A 15960-nucleotide genomic window follows, 5' to 3' on the forward strand; every position below is an offset into this window, starting at 1 on the left:
TGCTGATAAACATTTCCTTGTATTTTCCCAACCAACTTTTTATGTGCTGCCACTGTCTCAGGTTTTATACTTAGCCTTGGTTTCCTGAAAATAGACTGGATTGTTACCTCTTTGCTCTGTTTGCAAAGCCTTTAGTACAATATAATTGAATTGAACTGGAACTGTGAGTCTCCATGATAAAAGGACTTACTAAAAAGAAAAACAAAACCACAACACAGTACTGTACAAAAAACCCAGCATTTCCAAATTCTGCTCATCATTTGCAGCAGAAGAAAGCCCTCTGACAAAGGCATGTGATTTAAATTACTACAGCCCATACACTAAACCAAACACTGACAGCTTTCTAAAGAAGCATGAAGACACCTTTCATTCTCTGTACCTGCACAGCTGATACAACAGGAGATACAGAGTACAACTCGGAGGGGGTTGCTTTTCTAAAATCCCAAGCCATCATGTGCTTTTGAAGGAGAGCAACCCTCACTGAAGTCTATAGGCACTACTGCAACTTAACTTGATTTTAAGAACAATACTTTTTTTCACACAAGTACAGCTGTTTCTAACATTAAAGCAGGACCACTGAAGAGAAGATGAAGACTGGAATAATAGATAAACATACGTTAATAAGACCTGACTATTGGACAAAGGAAAGGCTGTGGTTATTGTCTACTTATACTTTTAAAAAGCCTTTAACACTGTTGCCCACAGAATTCTCTTGGAAAAACAGTCTGCTCATGGCTTGGATGAGCACATGATCTGCTGGATAAAGCACTGGCTGGATGGACAGGCCCAAAGAGTGGTGGTCAGTGGTCACCAAAATCCAGCTGGCAGTTGGTCACAAGTGGTGTTCCTCAGGGCTCAATGCTGGGACCATTTCTGTTTAACATCTTTATTGATGATCTTGACAAGGACATAGAGTGGATCATCAGTACGTTTGCAGACAACACCAAGTGAGGTGGGAGTGTTGATCTGCACGAGGGTAGGGGAGGTCCTATGGGGACACTTGGACAGATTGGATCGATGGGCCAGTGTTAATGGTATGAGCTTCACCAGGGCCAAGTGCCAGGTCCTGCACTTGGGCCACGACAACCCCAGGTAACGCTACACACTTGGGGCAGTGTGGCTGGAAAGCTGCCTGGCAGAAAGGGACCTGGGGGTTCTAATCAACAAGTGGCTGAATGAGCCAGCAGTGTGCCCAGGTGGCCAAGAAGGCCAATGGCATCCTGGCTTGTATTAGAAATAGTGTGACCAGCAGGAGTAGGGAGGTGACTGTCCCCCTCTACTTGGTACTGGTGAGGCCACACCTTGAGTATCGTGTCCACTTTTGGGCATCTCAATACAAGAGAGATACTGAGGTGCTGGAAGAGTGCACAGGAGGGCAACAAAGCTGGTGAAGGGCCTGGAGAATGAATCTAAGGAAGAATGATTGAAGGAGCTGGGCTTGTTTAGTTTGAAGAAGAGGAGGCTGAGGTGTGATCTCATCACTCTCTACAACTACCGGAAAGGACACTGTAGAGAGGTTGGTGCTCCCAAGGGTCTTTTCCAACCTGAATTGTTCTATGATTCTATGGTCTCTTCTCACAGGTAATTAGCAATCGAACAAGACAGAATGGCTTCAAACTGCAACAGGGTAAGTTTAGACTGGATATTAGGAAATATTTTTTCACAGAAGGAGTCACCAGACATTGGAAAAGGCTGGCCAGGGAGGTGGTTGAGTCCCCATCCCTGGATGTGTTTAAAGGTCGTTTAGATGTGGTGTTGGGGGATATGGATTAGGGTTGAGCTTTATAGAGTAGGGTTAGTGGTTGGACTTGCTGATCCCAAGGGTCTTTTCCAATCCAAATGATTCTCAGCTTAGAGAATGATAAAGAGGAATATAAAATGATGAGGAAAACCAAGAAAAGGCAGCTGAGACTTCATAGAGCATCCTGTTAGAGAGGCAGACACAGGACATGCTGGAATAAATATTATTATTCTGATGAATGCCAGTTCAAACATTAAAGTTGCTGTTAACAACAATAAATGCCAAAGGAACGTATGTGGAATCCAGGGCTGTAACCTTTGGGAGGTACAAGAACTCTGAGGCAGGGACACTGAAAAGGAAATTCCCAGAAGCAATTCCAAATGTTAAGATTTCAGCCTTTGAATGCAAGACAACATCATGGATCAAGAATGAGAAGATACCACATAACAAATATGGTGCTAAGGAATACTCTAGGACAAAGAAAATTCTCTAGAGATGCAGACTGGATTCATTTGGGTCACAGGAATTCTCTCCCCTTGTCTTGAATGTGACATCACATGCCAAAGACAATAGGAAAGGATGGGTTTTTTGAGGAAGTCTCCTAGGAAGTCAAAATAAAAGTCATCTCTGGGATGCTACTCAAATAAGATACCCAAATAACTGGGAGAGAAGGATTTGCAAACCTGAAATAAGCTAGTGCTTGAATCATTCTTCACTTGATGTATCATCGCAAAGGAAAGACAGTGTTCCACGGCAGGAAATAAGGGCTGGCACAAAGCCGAAACGGGCAGTTACTAAACTCAGTGCTTATGGCAGATAAGGCTGCATGAAAGGACATACAAGTAGAAATAGTTTTGCGTCTGCGGTGGCATGTGCAGACTTCTGAAAGTAGCAGTTTTCAGGGGGGCAGGGGGGAATAAGAGGCCACACCCATAGTTAAACCAGGCCCACAACACAGGCTTAAGCAGCAGAACCTAAGAGCCTGTAGTACCTAATGGCTGACATGCTCTCAGAGCACAGTTTTGACCCACAGAAATCAGCATTCCGCTGGACACTGTGCCCAGCCATTGCCTAGGACTAAATACTTCATGGACCACTCTGGACACATCATGGATCAGGCAGTTTAGTCTCAGGCACCTTTTGAGGTTTTCATTGCTGATGGGTTTTTGTGTGTCAGCTTCATGTCCATTGGGAAAATTGATTTCCTCTGGCATAACCCCAAAAATTGCTTCGATACAGCCTGCCTGAGACATTTTGCTCCAAGGAGAGAATTACTCCCTTTTAGCCAGCAGACAGTCTCCAAAAATTACTTCAGCTGTTATCTTGCTCCATATCTATGTAATGAAGGCTCCTCCAAACAACAGAAACCTAGAAGGGCTGTTATTACTTCAGAGCCCTAAATTATAAACAATTTGGCCCCTTTCCGTTCTTCAGTCTCTTTCGCTGCTTAGAAGGCAGCCTCCAGTAACAGCCTTCAACATATCCTGTAGGCTGTTCCATAACAGGTAAAGCCTAAATCAGGGAGAAAAGAGGTTATACTAAGGAAAAAAACCTGCCTTGCAGCAAAGGAAAAGAAAAACATAACAGTGGGCTCAGCTGAGCCATGGAAATGCCTGCTTTAGCTAGTAAGACTGTTGATGGTTGAGTCTAAGAAGCTTTGAGGCAAAACCAGATGCAAAGACCCAAGTTTTGCAGAATGGCAGTGACATTGCAGCAGAGCTCCTATATTTGAAGCTGAAGAAATCGGCAGAATTTCATCTATGATACCATTTCAGGAAGTATGTAATGTAGTGAAAATTAATTTAAAAAAAATAAATCAAAGGGGCATAGATATTAAGCAGTTTGCTCCAGCTCACAGAAGATCCCTGGCATAAACAGTTTTTGTCCATTTCCTCAGTCTCCAAACTAGCTTTGCCATTCCCCAGCTGTAAAATTCCATCTGTTAAAATTAAGCAGCAGCACAAACACCATCATCATCAAGGGCTTTAATTCTCTCCTCCCATCTTGGGCTTCAAAACATGGTCACCTGAAGTCAGAAAGGCAAAGGTAGCTACCTAAATGTTTTGGTTTGAACCTCATTTGGCTTTCAAATTCACAACAGACCAGAAGAGCAGTGGTATTACTGCCTTAACACAGGCATTAAGTACCTGCATTAAGCACGTGCATTTCACAGGGGACTTTGTAGCAAAGAGCACATGGGTATTGATTCCAAAACACAAAACAAACTTTCCAATACTACATATTCTTACAAGTGAGAGAGTGTTTGATCTTTGTTCTCTCCTGTATCTTAACATTTTATCTGATCTCAGAGAAATTAATTAGCTGCAGAACAAGAAAATTTCATTTTAAGCTATACATATCTATGTATAGTCTCAGAGCAAGTGACACTGAGCTGTGTGGTGTGGTCGACACGCTGGAGGGAAGGGATGCCATCCAGAGGGACCTTGAGAGGCTGGAGAGGTGAGCTCATGCCAACCTCACGAAGTTCAACAAGGCCAAGGGCAAGGTCCTACACCTGTGTTGGGGCAATCCCAAGCACAAATACTGGCTGGATGACAAGTGGATTGAGAGCAGCCCTGAAGAGCAAGACTTGGGGGTGCTGGTTGATGAAGCGCTTAACTTGGCCTGGCAGTGTGCCCCCGCAGCCCAAAAAGCCAACCGGGTCCTGGGCTGCATCAAAAGATGCATGGTCAGCAGGTCAAGGGAGGCAATTCTGCCCCTCTAAGCTGCTCCTGTGAGACCTCACTTGGAGTACTGTGTCCAGCTCTGGAGCCCCACCACAAAAAGGACATAGAGCTGTTGGAGAGGACACAGAGGAGAGCCACAAAGATGGTCAGAGGGCTGGAGCACCTCTCCTATGAGGACAGGCTGAAGGAGTTGGGTCTGTCCAGCCTGGAGGAGAGAAGGCTCCGGGGAGAGCTTACAGTGGCCTTCCAGCACCTGAAGGGGCTACAGGAAAGCTGGAGAGGGACTGTCTACAAGGTCATGTGGTGACAGGACAAGGGGCAATGGTTTTAAACTAGAGCAGGGTAAGTTTAGATTGGCCACGAGGAAGAAGTTCTTTACTATGAGGGTAGCGAGACAGTGGCACAGGTTGCCCAGAGAAGCTGTGGATGCCTCATCCCTGGAAGTGCTGAAGATGAGGCTGGATGAGGCTTTGAGCTGCCTGGTCTAGTGGGAGGTGCCCCTGCCCATGGCCAGGGGTTGGAACTAGATGATCTTTAAGATCCTTTCCAACTCAAGCCATTCTATAATTGTACAATTAAACGCAGAGATCAAGGAACGTAATTACATGTACTAGAAAAATACAATCTAAAAATAATTTTAAAATGCCCAAAGTTGTGGACCTGTACAGAGGCAAGCAGGGAACTTGCACAGTCCTGCTGGCAAGTACTGCTACACTAACACATTCCTCAACAGGCATTTCGCTTTTGAAGTGCCAAAACGCTTGAACTGTGTGTCTGTCTTTGTCTTGTCCATCATGCGAGAGAAAAATGCCGATGCATCAATCTTTCAACGACAGTAAAGCACTTCTGCAAGGTCTGCCCCTCCCAGACTGAGAAAGCAGAGGCTGCTCCAAGAGCCAAGGAGAGCTACTCCTCGGGTGGCCACAAGAGGCTGTGCGAGAGCCACGCAGAGCCCTCCCAGCAAGGGCTGAGCTCCATCCCAGCAAGGGCTGAGCTCCATCCCAGCATATCCCCAGCCTGAAATGCTGAGCAAGTTCAAAAAAAACCTCACGGGTTGTTTCCACAGTGCCACATCAACTTACTTGGAACACCGCCGCTGAGACTACCCGTATTCAATTCCTTTCAGATGCATTCACAGTTAGTACCGGCCCACCAAGTTTACAGAAAGATCAGTGGAATCTGCTCCAAGCATCAGAGCAGCCTAAGCAATGTACTGTTAGAAACAGCTGAACTATTAACAGCTGCTTAATCACCCCTTTTGCAAATACACACTCCTCATTACTAGCTTTGAAACTTCTTTTTGAATGTTAAAATCTGTATCGTACAAAGCTCATCAGTATTGTTAAAATCTGTGTCATACAAAGCTCATCAGTAAAATGACATCGGTGCCAAAGCGGGTGCCCTCCCGGGCTTCTCAGACCATCATGCGCCTCTGCTGGCTTGTGCTTTTTTGGAGATGGGACTGCAGCGCAAATTGGTTTTGCGTCGCGCCTTCCATGTTTTTATGACGAGTCAAGAAAGCACTGAAAGAGGAAGGTCAAGAAGCATGAGCACCAACCAAAATATTTCTGAAAGGTTCTCTCACCCAATTCACTGTTGTCGTCAACCAAAATAATTTCGTGAAGAAGGTGTGCAGGAGTGCGATCCAGGACACTGTGTACCGTGCGAAGCAGGGCAGAAAGCGCTTCATTGTAGAAACAGATAACAACGCTGGCAGGCGGCAGATTGGAAGGGTAGGACTTCTCCCTACATCTGCAAACAGAAATATAGTCATTATCACTGTATTTTCAGTGGAATTGCCATAAGGTTAGGTCACTACTGAAACTTCATAAATAACAAGCAAACAGTAAACGCGCAGGAAGAACTCCCAACCTGAACATAAAGAGCCTGGGTGTATAACATCTATAGTGGGACTCTGCACAGAAGTTACTTTCCACTAAATACAGGCTTATAATTAACATTCCTACTTGTTAGAAAACATAGGATAGGACAGATTAAGGTGAAAGCGAGAATCGTAGATCCTCAAGATATAAACAAGAAAAAATGCTAAGGGCTTGTTCCAACTGTCAAAACACTGTCTTGCACCCTCGGGTAGCTCAGACATGTACAGGAATGGCCAATATGACATGAGGCCTATAAAAACCCAAACAAATTACTGGCCAGCTTCTGGAGACGAGGTTGGATATTCCAGGATACCTCTGACAGTGCTAAACACCTATTTACCCAGCCAAGGTTTGGATTCAGCCTGCAGATTAAGACACAGAAGTCTAGTCGCTGCTGTCAGTGGAGTCCAGGTCGTGTTCAGCTCACCCTACGGCTGACAAGTCCATTTTGTCAGCTGAAGAGCTCTGCATGCTCCATTAACTGCATTGCCTGGATCTCTGCTAATTATAATAAAAGCAGAGACTAACATGCAGCTATCACAATTTAAACATCTCAATCTGTGACCTGAATCCCATTCAAAGCAGATCATTCTTTCTTTCTCTTTATTTTCAAGGTTTTGTCCATATCTTTAACAGGACACTGTATCAGATTAATGCCATATGAAGATGCCAGACATGAGGGAATTCCATAAAAATAAGAAACCACAAATAAAAACCCAGAAGTATAGAAGAAGTCTTCACTGACTTGGAATCAGCTCAGCTCTTGGGAGAGACGTTTCAGCAAGTTCGATTCATTACATTTACCCACATCAGAGAAACCACTAGAAAAACAGATGCAGGTTTATTTACTTTTCAGTTCAACGTTGGGGTTTTTTTGTTATTACAGTGGTAGGTCTTCTTCCATATGCATGAGACAGATTATAGAAAAATATCTGCTTTTCAATAGAAAGCATTCAGAGTAGTATCATCCAGATAGCAAGCAAGGACTTTAACTGAGAAACAGAGAGCATTTGCCATCAGTCATTCTTCTATCTTACCCTCTGTAGGCTTACAACAAATGTGAAACAGTACATAAAGTGAAAGTCTTTCATTAACTTGGGCACTGGAATGTTTAATGCCCAACTTTCAAAGGTAGCAAACAGAATTACAGCATCTCTTCTGGTAGTTACAGCATGGAGTATCTCAAAATGAAGCTTCAAAAACAAACATACGGTAGCCTGTTTTAAGTAACTGAGTAGACAGCTAGCAAGATGAGAGAGACATGGGATGTGTAATCCTAGTATTGCTGGGGAAAAAAAATTGATTCCTAGGGCTCTTCCACACTGACTTCTATTTAAAGTATTATTTTTGGAATCTTGTTTCTATCAAAACAGCTGTCTGCCAGTCCTACTACTCACAGAAATCAAATTAATATGATAAAATTTGAGTAAGCATATACGCAATCTAGTTCTTCATTAAGCATTCTTAAAGTGAATTAAGAATCAAGAAGAAACTCTGCTTTCAGGGAGTAGCAGTTTTTCTTTCTCCTGGAGCCTGGCTTCTGTGAGGCTTTACCTATCACATACCTTTTCCAGCTGACAAAAAATTAGATCTCCAGAAACAGTATTCAGTCAAAAACAGACGGAAGAGACCAAAAAATGGAAATCGTAACCTCAAGCACTCCTGTTTAAATTGCTGGAAATCTGCCTTCAGCAACACAGGAGGCTGAAAGAATATCCAACAGAAACGTAAAAGCAAAAAAGTTAAATGCTACATCAGTTACAACATGAGTAACAAGTCCTTGAGCACATGAAATTATACATAGTACATACTTTGTATCTCTTGTATCAGGCACCTCCCTGTGGGATCCCAGTCGATTACTGATGAGCATATTGAAGGCATGTTTCTGATAGCCCAAGTCTCTCACTTCCTGATCTTCTTCATTAAATATCATTCCTGTAAAAAACCCCATTCCAAGATCAGTTAACAGGCTCGGAAACATCCTTTGGAATCAACTGAGGATTGAAACACATGCTTTAACCTCCCCTAAACCCCATTATGTTCTTCAAAAATCCCTCTGGTTTTACAAAATGTATTTTTGTGCAACTATTTTTGTTATCCTTCTCAAATAGAGAGTAACTATGAGTACCTCTTGCAGCTGTAATAAAATGAAGTAATTCTCCAAAGGCTGACGGCTTCATTGTGTTTACTGCCTTACCAGACATACTCGAGTCACTTAAACGGCCCCTAAATCTTAGCACTACTTAACACTCAACATCAAGCATGCAACAGAGGATAAAATTTTGGCAGACAACGCATCAGCACCTACCCATACAGATGAAGGGTCTGTAATGGGATTTTTGAGAGGGCAAATACACTTAAAAGGTATTTCATGCAGTTTTCTCAACTCTGAAGTAACAAAAACAGCTATGAAAAAAACGTAGACTTCCTGCTCATATCACCTGGGACTTGGACAGCAAGTAAAACAGCAACAGAGCTCACTGTTTATTGATTGTTTTAGCAGAAGCATAAACTGTTGCTGAGCTTGGTGGAGGCAGCAATTACTGGTATAAACAAGCACACTGCTAGAGGCCAAGGTTGAACTCCTCACTGCCACCCTGCCCATCTTCAGGCAGAGTATTAGGGTGCTTCACCCAACTCCTCCACAAAATAAAAAGGAAGGAGAAAAGCCGTAGCCACCACCTGTGCCTACTGGCCACTCCTGCAACAATTCAAGTAGCTGAGCAATGACTTTTTACTGTCTCCATTCAGCTGCCTGCACAGAATGAGATGTGTGTGTCCTATCCAACTATTACCAAGCTACAGAGGCAATTTCACTGACATTTCAGTACCAGAAGTGAGCAAGGATCGTGTAATTTATCTCCTTCCACCCTGCCCATCATCTGCATATGGTTCAAAACCTGCAGAAAATAGCTAACAAGAGGGTTCCTCGTTCACATGCTACCATACATCCAGGATAATTGCTTCATAGAATCATAGACTACGTTCGAAGGGGCACTCCTCAAAGCAGATCCAGCTTGCTCAACCAGTTGAGTTTTGAAAGTCTCCAGTATCTCCAAGAATGGAGATTCTACAACCTCTTCATGTCCCTGTTCAAACATTTGACCACCATTGCACTGAAAATGTTTTTCTTGTCTAACAGAAACCTTCTCCTTGCTTTAACTTCTTATCATAATGTCATGCACCTCCAGAAAGTCTGGGTCCATCTTCCTGCAATCTCCCATTAAGATGCTGTTGACAGCAATAAAATCTCACTCCTGAGCCTTCTCCCTAAGGCAGAATAAACCCAGCCCTCTCAGCCTCTCTCCATACCTCATGTTCTCCAGTTTTCACCTGCTACACAAAAGTCAGCTGAACTCAAGGCTGGATAAAATGAGACAGGTTAAAAAAAAAAGAAGAAGAAAAAGTCATAAAAAATGTTTTGAAGTTTTCTTCCTTATGGCAATGCAGCTGCACTACCAAACAACCCAGGAGCAGCTGCCTTGACATCTGTGCAGGACCAAGTGGGAAGTGCTGGGCAGCGGTATCTCAGAAAGACGTGGGATATACCCACATGGTGTGTCTTGTGGTGAGTGACCCCTATCCTGCTGAGAGATGAGTGCTCCCACCATGGATAAGGTCTGTCGTCAGACAGGAATGAGGTCTCTTCACAGTGGCAGTGCCACTCTTCCAGTGGCCTAAAGCTGTAAATCAGTCCTCCTTTGAACGACACGCATTTCCAAAATGACGTTTCTGGCTCGGCCGCTCAGACACCAACTCAATCATTCCCAAACACTCAGCGTCACAGTAACGCTGTGTCACCAGGTCACCTTAAAACATTTTCTTTGTGCAAAGCACAAGCTTAAAGAACCATATTCCAAACATTCCATCCATAACCAGCCCCTAACTACTTTTTTTCCTGATCTTCTCAATATAGACAAGAAGGACTGCTAATATTTTTAAAACATTCTCATGAAGAACAACAAAAATGCATGCAAAAGGCCCGAAAGTTTTCAGTCCAAACCACAGATAAAAGCTCTTGGAAAATAAGGGCTTTATTTCAGCTGTGTTATGTGGCTCTCCCAGATTCAAACAAGAAGACTGTCATCTGGTAGGACAGTCTGTTTGGTTTTGGCTATCATACGCCATTTTTAATTTTTTTTTCTGGGTGTGTTTATTACTGCCCTATCCTAAATAGACAAGAAGTCCTTTCCTGCAGCACCTGATCTAATTCTAACAGAGAACCAGCTGTCTCCTGATGATTCATGTAGAATTTATCCTGGCACTAGAATTCCCCTTGGCCAAGAAGACAGACTGTCCTACCAGATGACAGTTTGGTTTTGGCTATCATACACCATTTTTAATTTTTTTTCTGGGTGTGTTTATTACTGCCCTATCCTAAATAGACAAGAAGTCCTTTCCTGCAGCACCTGATCTAATTCTAACAGAGAACCAGCTGTCTCCTGATGATTCATGTAGAATTTATCCTGGCACTAGAATTCCCCTTGGCTTTCACCAACCAAACCAGTCACTTGGTTTGAAGATCAAGGGACTCCTCAGTTAAAAAGGTCTAATTTCTTTCCTGGCCAGTACTGAATAGTTGGAAAGAAACATCCACCTCTGGACTGGCCTTCACCTCACTTGGCTCCTGTTTTTGCAGTGAACTGATAAACACTTGTAAGACCACAGTGTGACATGAATTAACATTTTTCTTATATATTCACAGATCTAATGACCAATTCGTAAACTGAAATTTGGTAATGTTCTATAAACTCTTGAAGCTGATGATCCAGGGCTCATCCAAAGTAATGACAGAGGACTTCAATCAGATATGAGGATGAAACTCCTGGCTAGGCAGGGTACTGTGTCACAATTCCCACAGCAGCAGCCATTGGAACCACAACTCCCAACATTTGCCTCCAGACTCAAAGCAAGCTTGCAGACCCGCATGCAACACACCTCCATTGGCATATCTGAACACAACAACCAACACCAAGCCGTGAACAGTTACACAGGGGAAGCATTTGAGTTTGGAAGGCAAGTTTGGAAGACAAACTCAAATCATCTCATTGATGAAATACGCTCCAGCGAAACACAGACATTTGCTGGTGCAAAGGAAGCAGGATTCGGCCCTAACCACTGTCTCCTCAATAAATCTTTCATTTTAATTGGTCCCCGACACATTTTTTGGAGGTGATTTCATACTCCAAGAATATTCTCCAAAACACCGGGTCTTCTTCACTGTGTATTGTTATCAAGCTATTTTTAATTACTGCATATGAGTAACATTTCTCGGTGGCTAAGAGTTCATGTATTTGAATCCAGTCAATATAGGAGTAAGATATGAAAGAAGTATACTCTGAACTTTCCAAAAGCAAGAAATAACATCAAGAGTAGACACTTTGCTGTAATCCAGTCCTCCTCATCAGCACTTTCACAGCACAGCCGTAAATGTTAGGAACAGTATATTTTGGATTAAACTAAATAAAGCAATTCCTAATGAAGAAAGCCACCAGTACTACCCCCATTTTAACTAAACTTCTTCATTACACAATTACCCCTGTGATCTTTCAAAAAATAAACAAACCAACCTTGCTATCTCATTTCTTCGATTGTTTTAATAATTTTGCTACCAGCACTAAAAATCACTTACCCATTTCAGGAGAGAATTCTATCTCCCCCTTAACTGGGTCCTGGACATGATTTCCAAGAGGATTTCCTATTTTATTCTCTTTCTGTTGCAATTCAGGTATATGAATAGGCCCCCGCGTAAAACGGGGGTAAAATTTTTTTGGAAATGGCCTCTGAGGTTCCAGCCCCTTGACGGGCACATTCTTGAAGGACTGATTCTCTTCACTGAAGTTGAAATAAACAAAGAGCAAAAGTGTCCAGGTCACGGATGTGAAAAGGCACCCATAGCAGAAATAGCGAAGCGTAACACTTCCCATTGTAGACTTAGCATCGTTGAGGACCCATTCTCAATTACCTGAAAGAGAGTGAAAACACACATTTTGAGAGTGCTGCCTGTTACTTCATCAGGTGTGTCCATCAGGAAATGCATTCTATAGGTTGCTCTTCCATTAAACGATTTTTGGAACTTAAAACTTGGAGCAGAGACCTTAAGAACAAAAACCCTTTTCACTTCCCCATTCAAAAAATAAACACAACCAATTTGCACATTCTATGTAGATACTACTGCTTTAAAACGCAAAATCCCACTAAGAGCCCAGTGACATGTCACAATTAAGAGGAAAAATAATCATTTTTACCTGTAACAGTTACATAAGTATTTCTCTTCCACAACAGCACATTCCCTGTATGCTTGCTTTTAAACATATTCCTATTTAAGTAGTTATTCTATACACAGGCAATTTATTCTTTACAGAATGCCAGAACGGTTAAGGTTGGAAGGGACCTCCGGAGGTCACCTTGTCCAATCCCTTGCTGAAGCCCACTTTGAGCCAGCTGCCAAAAGTATGTCCGTACACGTCCAATTTTGTAGTTCAATTCCTATCATAAATCATGGAATGAGAAAACATAGACTCAAACCATTACTTAGTTAGGTCTTCTTGCCACAAACTTAAGAATAGCCATCACGAGCATCCCAGAAATTCCAGAAATCATGGGGTGCAATCTAACAACACATAGCACCATGACAGTCACATATTCTGCACAGAGAAACAGATATGGGACAGGGGAAGAGCAAAAAGCTCTAAGGTAATCTACTGGGCTCCTGCAGCCCTCTACAGACTCCAGAAGAGCTTCCACACTCCCTGGAGGAAATGCCCAGCTAGCACGGGAAGGAAGCAATCCAGCCCAGAGTTTTTCTTCAGGCACCCATCCATTAATGCAAATTCCCCAAGCTATATTGAAAACTACTATTGTTGGAAAATCCCTGAAGTGAAGCATATGAAGCTGGAGATAACATTTTATTTATGACCCAGGAGAATCGGGTAAACTTTCTGGAGCTTCTCAAATCTAAAAAAGGTTTAAAAAAAAAACCAAAAACAAAAAAATAAACCCAATTCAACTATACAGCTCAGTTCCCAAAACCTAAAATCACACTTACTCAAAGAATTTCTCTCATCATTATCTAACCACAACAAATTCTTTGCATAGTAAATAAATAGTTAGGAAATCATTTAATCACCTTTTAATTACCAAAACATTTACTTTAATAAATAATGGGGTGGAGTCAAGGGTTCATGCTGATGCATTTTTCAAACTTCTCGCAAAGTCGGAAACTACCAGAAGTCTTCAGGTCAGCCTGGCAAAGAACAAGCCTCACCACTTATGAGTACAAACAGATGATTCCCTTCTCAATATGCCAAACTACTAAACAGAGGTAGAAGGTGTTCATGACCCCAAAGAAACCTATAAAGATCTCCCTTACTTTGGCAATGTAATTCTGAGTCTTAAGTGACTTGCATCCAGAAAGAATACACGTCAATATTCAAGCTGACATTTACCAGACTGCAGCAGGTCATTGTATCCCTTCCAAAAATAAAACAACCACAAAGTAAAATAAAGCAAAAATCCCAAACCTCTTCAAAAATAATTTACCCATTATTCTTACCATGTCAAACTCCCACACTTCTGCAAGGCAACAAGCAGTTAAGCCCAAAGAGCTTAAAAAGGTCTCAAAGGGTTTAAATCTCATGCTGACCCTGTGCATACAGATGAATTGCATACTCTGTGAAACAGGCTCTTTCTCTAACACTGTCGCACACAAATCTTGCCTAATTTCATGGCTCTACAGTTAAGCAGTAAAAAATGCTCTGGGGCAGGAATGATTCAAAACAGCCCTCATTCTAGCTAGCAGAATGGGTTTACCCGTTGGAGAAGTACAGGTCACTGATCCCCTACACCTCATTCCCCGTGCTAACAGGAGTCAATGACCACATCAAAGCAAATCTAAGCCCAAAAAAAACATGTGAGGCTGTCAAGGAGCAGCATGAGATAAACAGTTACATCCTCTCATTCTAATAATTCTTCTTGCCAGACAGTCTACAGACAATTAATACTTATCCATAACAGAAGATCGGGGAGCTTGCCAGGGGTTTTCTGCACGGCCACAAGGACGTCATCTGTTGCAAGCCTAGTCTCTGCCTAACATACTGCTCCTCAAACCTGCTACAGTTGTTTTTCCTTTCACCGTGAGAACACAGACACGCAGTCTGAACATCATGGCACGTGCACTTCCAGTGTGGAACAGAACTGTTCTAGTAAGATAAAAATTACTGTAATGGGGAAGGAACCTTTTCATTTCATACCTGCTTAAGGACACATCCGCACTGCAGCTTGCACAGGAAAACCAAAGATAATTCTTGCTATCTCAGCTAACAGTAGGAAGACAGGCAGGCAGAGGAGAATTCATCACAGAGCAAGTATTTCTCCAGCTTCTTATAGCTCTTTTACAGCTCAGAGCTCCACCTTGCTGCTGTTCCACTTCTAACCCCACTAAAGTTGGCTGTGACCAAACTCAGGCATACTCAGATGAAAGAGGAAGGCATGAATCAGTGATCACCAGAGCGAAAACCTTGCTGTCCCTTCCCTCCCCAGAAAGCCCTCTGACCAGGCTGAAAGTACACACTTGGTTACTGTTACAACGGCAACAAATGCAAACTCCAGGGTGAGACTATTTCCACATCCTCCTTGCTAGAGCAGCACTGCTTCACCTTCTTCTCCCCTTCTTCACTGTTTTGCAGTTTTCTAGAAGGATACAAAGGTTGAAATACTGCATTTAAATCAAATGAAAGAACCTCCACAATGCACAAAATCAGGCCCTTTTCAGTAGCTGGCTATTCAGTCAAGACATTTGGTAATACATTTGGCAGGAAAATACAGACTCACTATTTATCTTCCTTAGGTACCGAATGTTTTGTTAGACAATTTTGAAGGCTGAATGGAAAAAAATAAACCCTGCCTATGAAAAGCACATTGAAGTTTATAAATTTACTTTATCCACCAACACATATTCATTAATACAACCGCTATCCTATGGATTTCAACCACTTCTACCATTTAAGCCGCCACAAGAGTCATGATCCATGTCAGAGCTGCATAGTCCAGTTTTAGAAAGTTTTAGGTTGACCATGACTTCTTACAGATGTGTTTTAGCAAAGAGGCCACAGTAGGTTTTCAAGTGCTATGCAATGTCAGCCCTGCTTGGGATCTACCACAGGAAACCAGGAAAACCTTTCCAGCCGTCCACATTTATGCATATGAAGCATAAGGACCCAGAAGAAAACACTCAGTTGACAGAGGCAGCCCTTTGTCCCTTGTTTCTTACTTCATCCATCTCCCTATCCATGACGTCCTTCTGCAAACTGCCTAGCAAAGGTGAATAAAAGCCCTACCCTGTCCAGGCTCCTTTGCTATCCCATTCTGTGAAGTCTCCTAGGAAACACACTTTGCCAATTTACCCAATAACTGCCTCTGCCTATGCACGGTCACAATAGCCTGATGATTGTCTTAAATATCCAGCTTCTCCCAGGTGATTTCTCCAAGCAAGAGACTGAAACTTCAGCAAAGCCAAACCATTCTTACTCGTTTGTTGGTATTTTTTACATGGAGATAAGCTGTTCCTGAATACAGGAGATGCCAAAGACATGCCTTTCAAATCCAGTATTAGTATCTTTCTCAGCCTTGATACATATTGCATGAGAAA

The 15960-nt window shown here is 42.6% G+C and overlaps 1 protein-coding gene across 1 annotated transcript in view; it reads right to left on the reverse strand.

The window, feature by feature from the left end:
• The window catches only part of GALNT11 (polypeptide N-acetylgalactosaminyltransferase 11), a 39183-nt gene extending 26906 nt beyond the window's left edge, over positions 1-12277 (reverse strand). Inside the window, exons 1-3 of the mRNA XM_009878868.1 lie at positions 11944-12277; positions 8123-8246; positions 6014-6180 (exon numbers count right to left, since the gene is read on the reverse strand). Coding sequence (XP_009877170.1) covers positions 6014-6180; positions 8123-8246; positions 11944-12238 — 586 coding nt within the window. The 5' untranslated portion in view covers positions 12239-12277. The remainder of the gene's footprint in view (positions 1-6013; positions 6181-8122; positions 8247-11943) is intronic.
• Between the last annotated feature and the right edge of the window lie 3683 nt (positions 12278-15960).

Source organism: Apaloderma vittatum, unplaced genomic scaffold (genome assembly GCF_000703405.1).
Source record: "Apaloderma vittatum isolate BGI_N311 unplaced genomic scaffold, ASM70340v1 scaffold7001, whole genome shotgun sequence".
Taxonomy (NCBI): Eukaryota; Metazoa; Chordata; class Aves; order Trogoniformes; family Trogonidae; genus Apaloderma; species Apaloderma vittatum.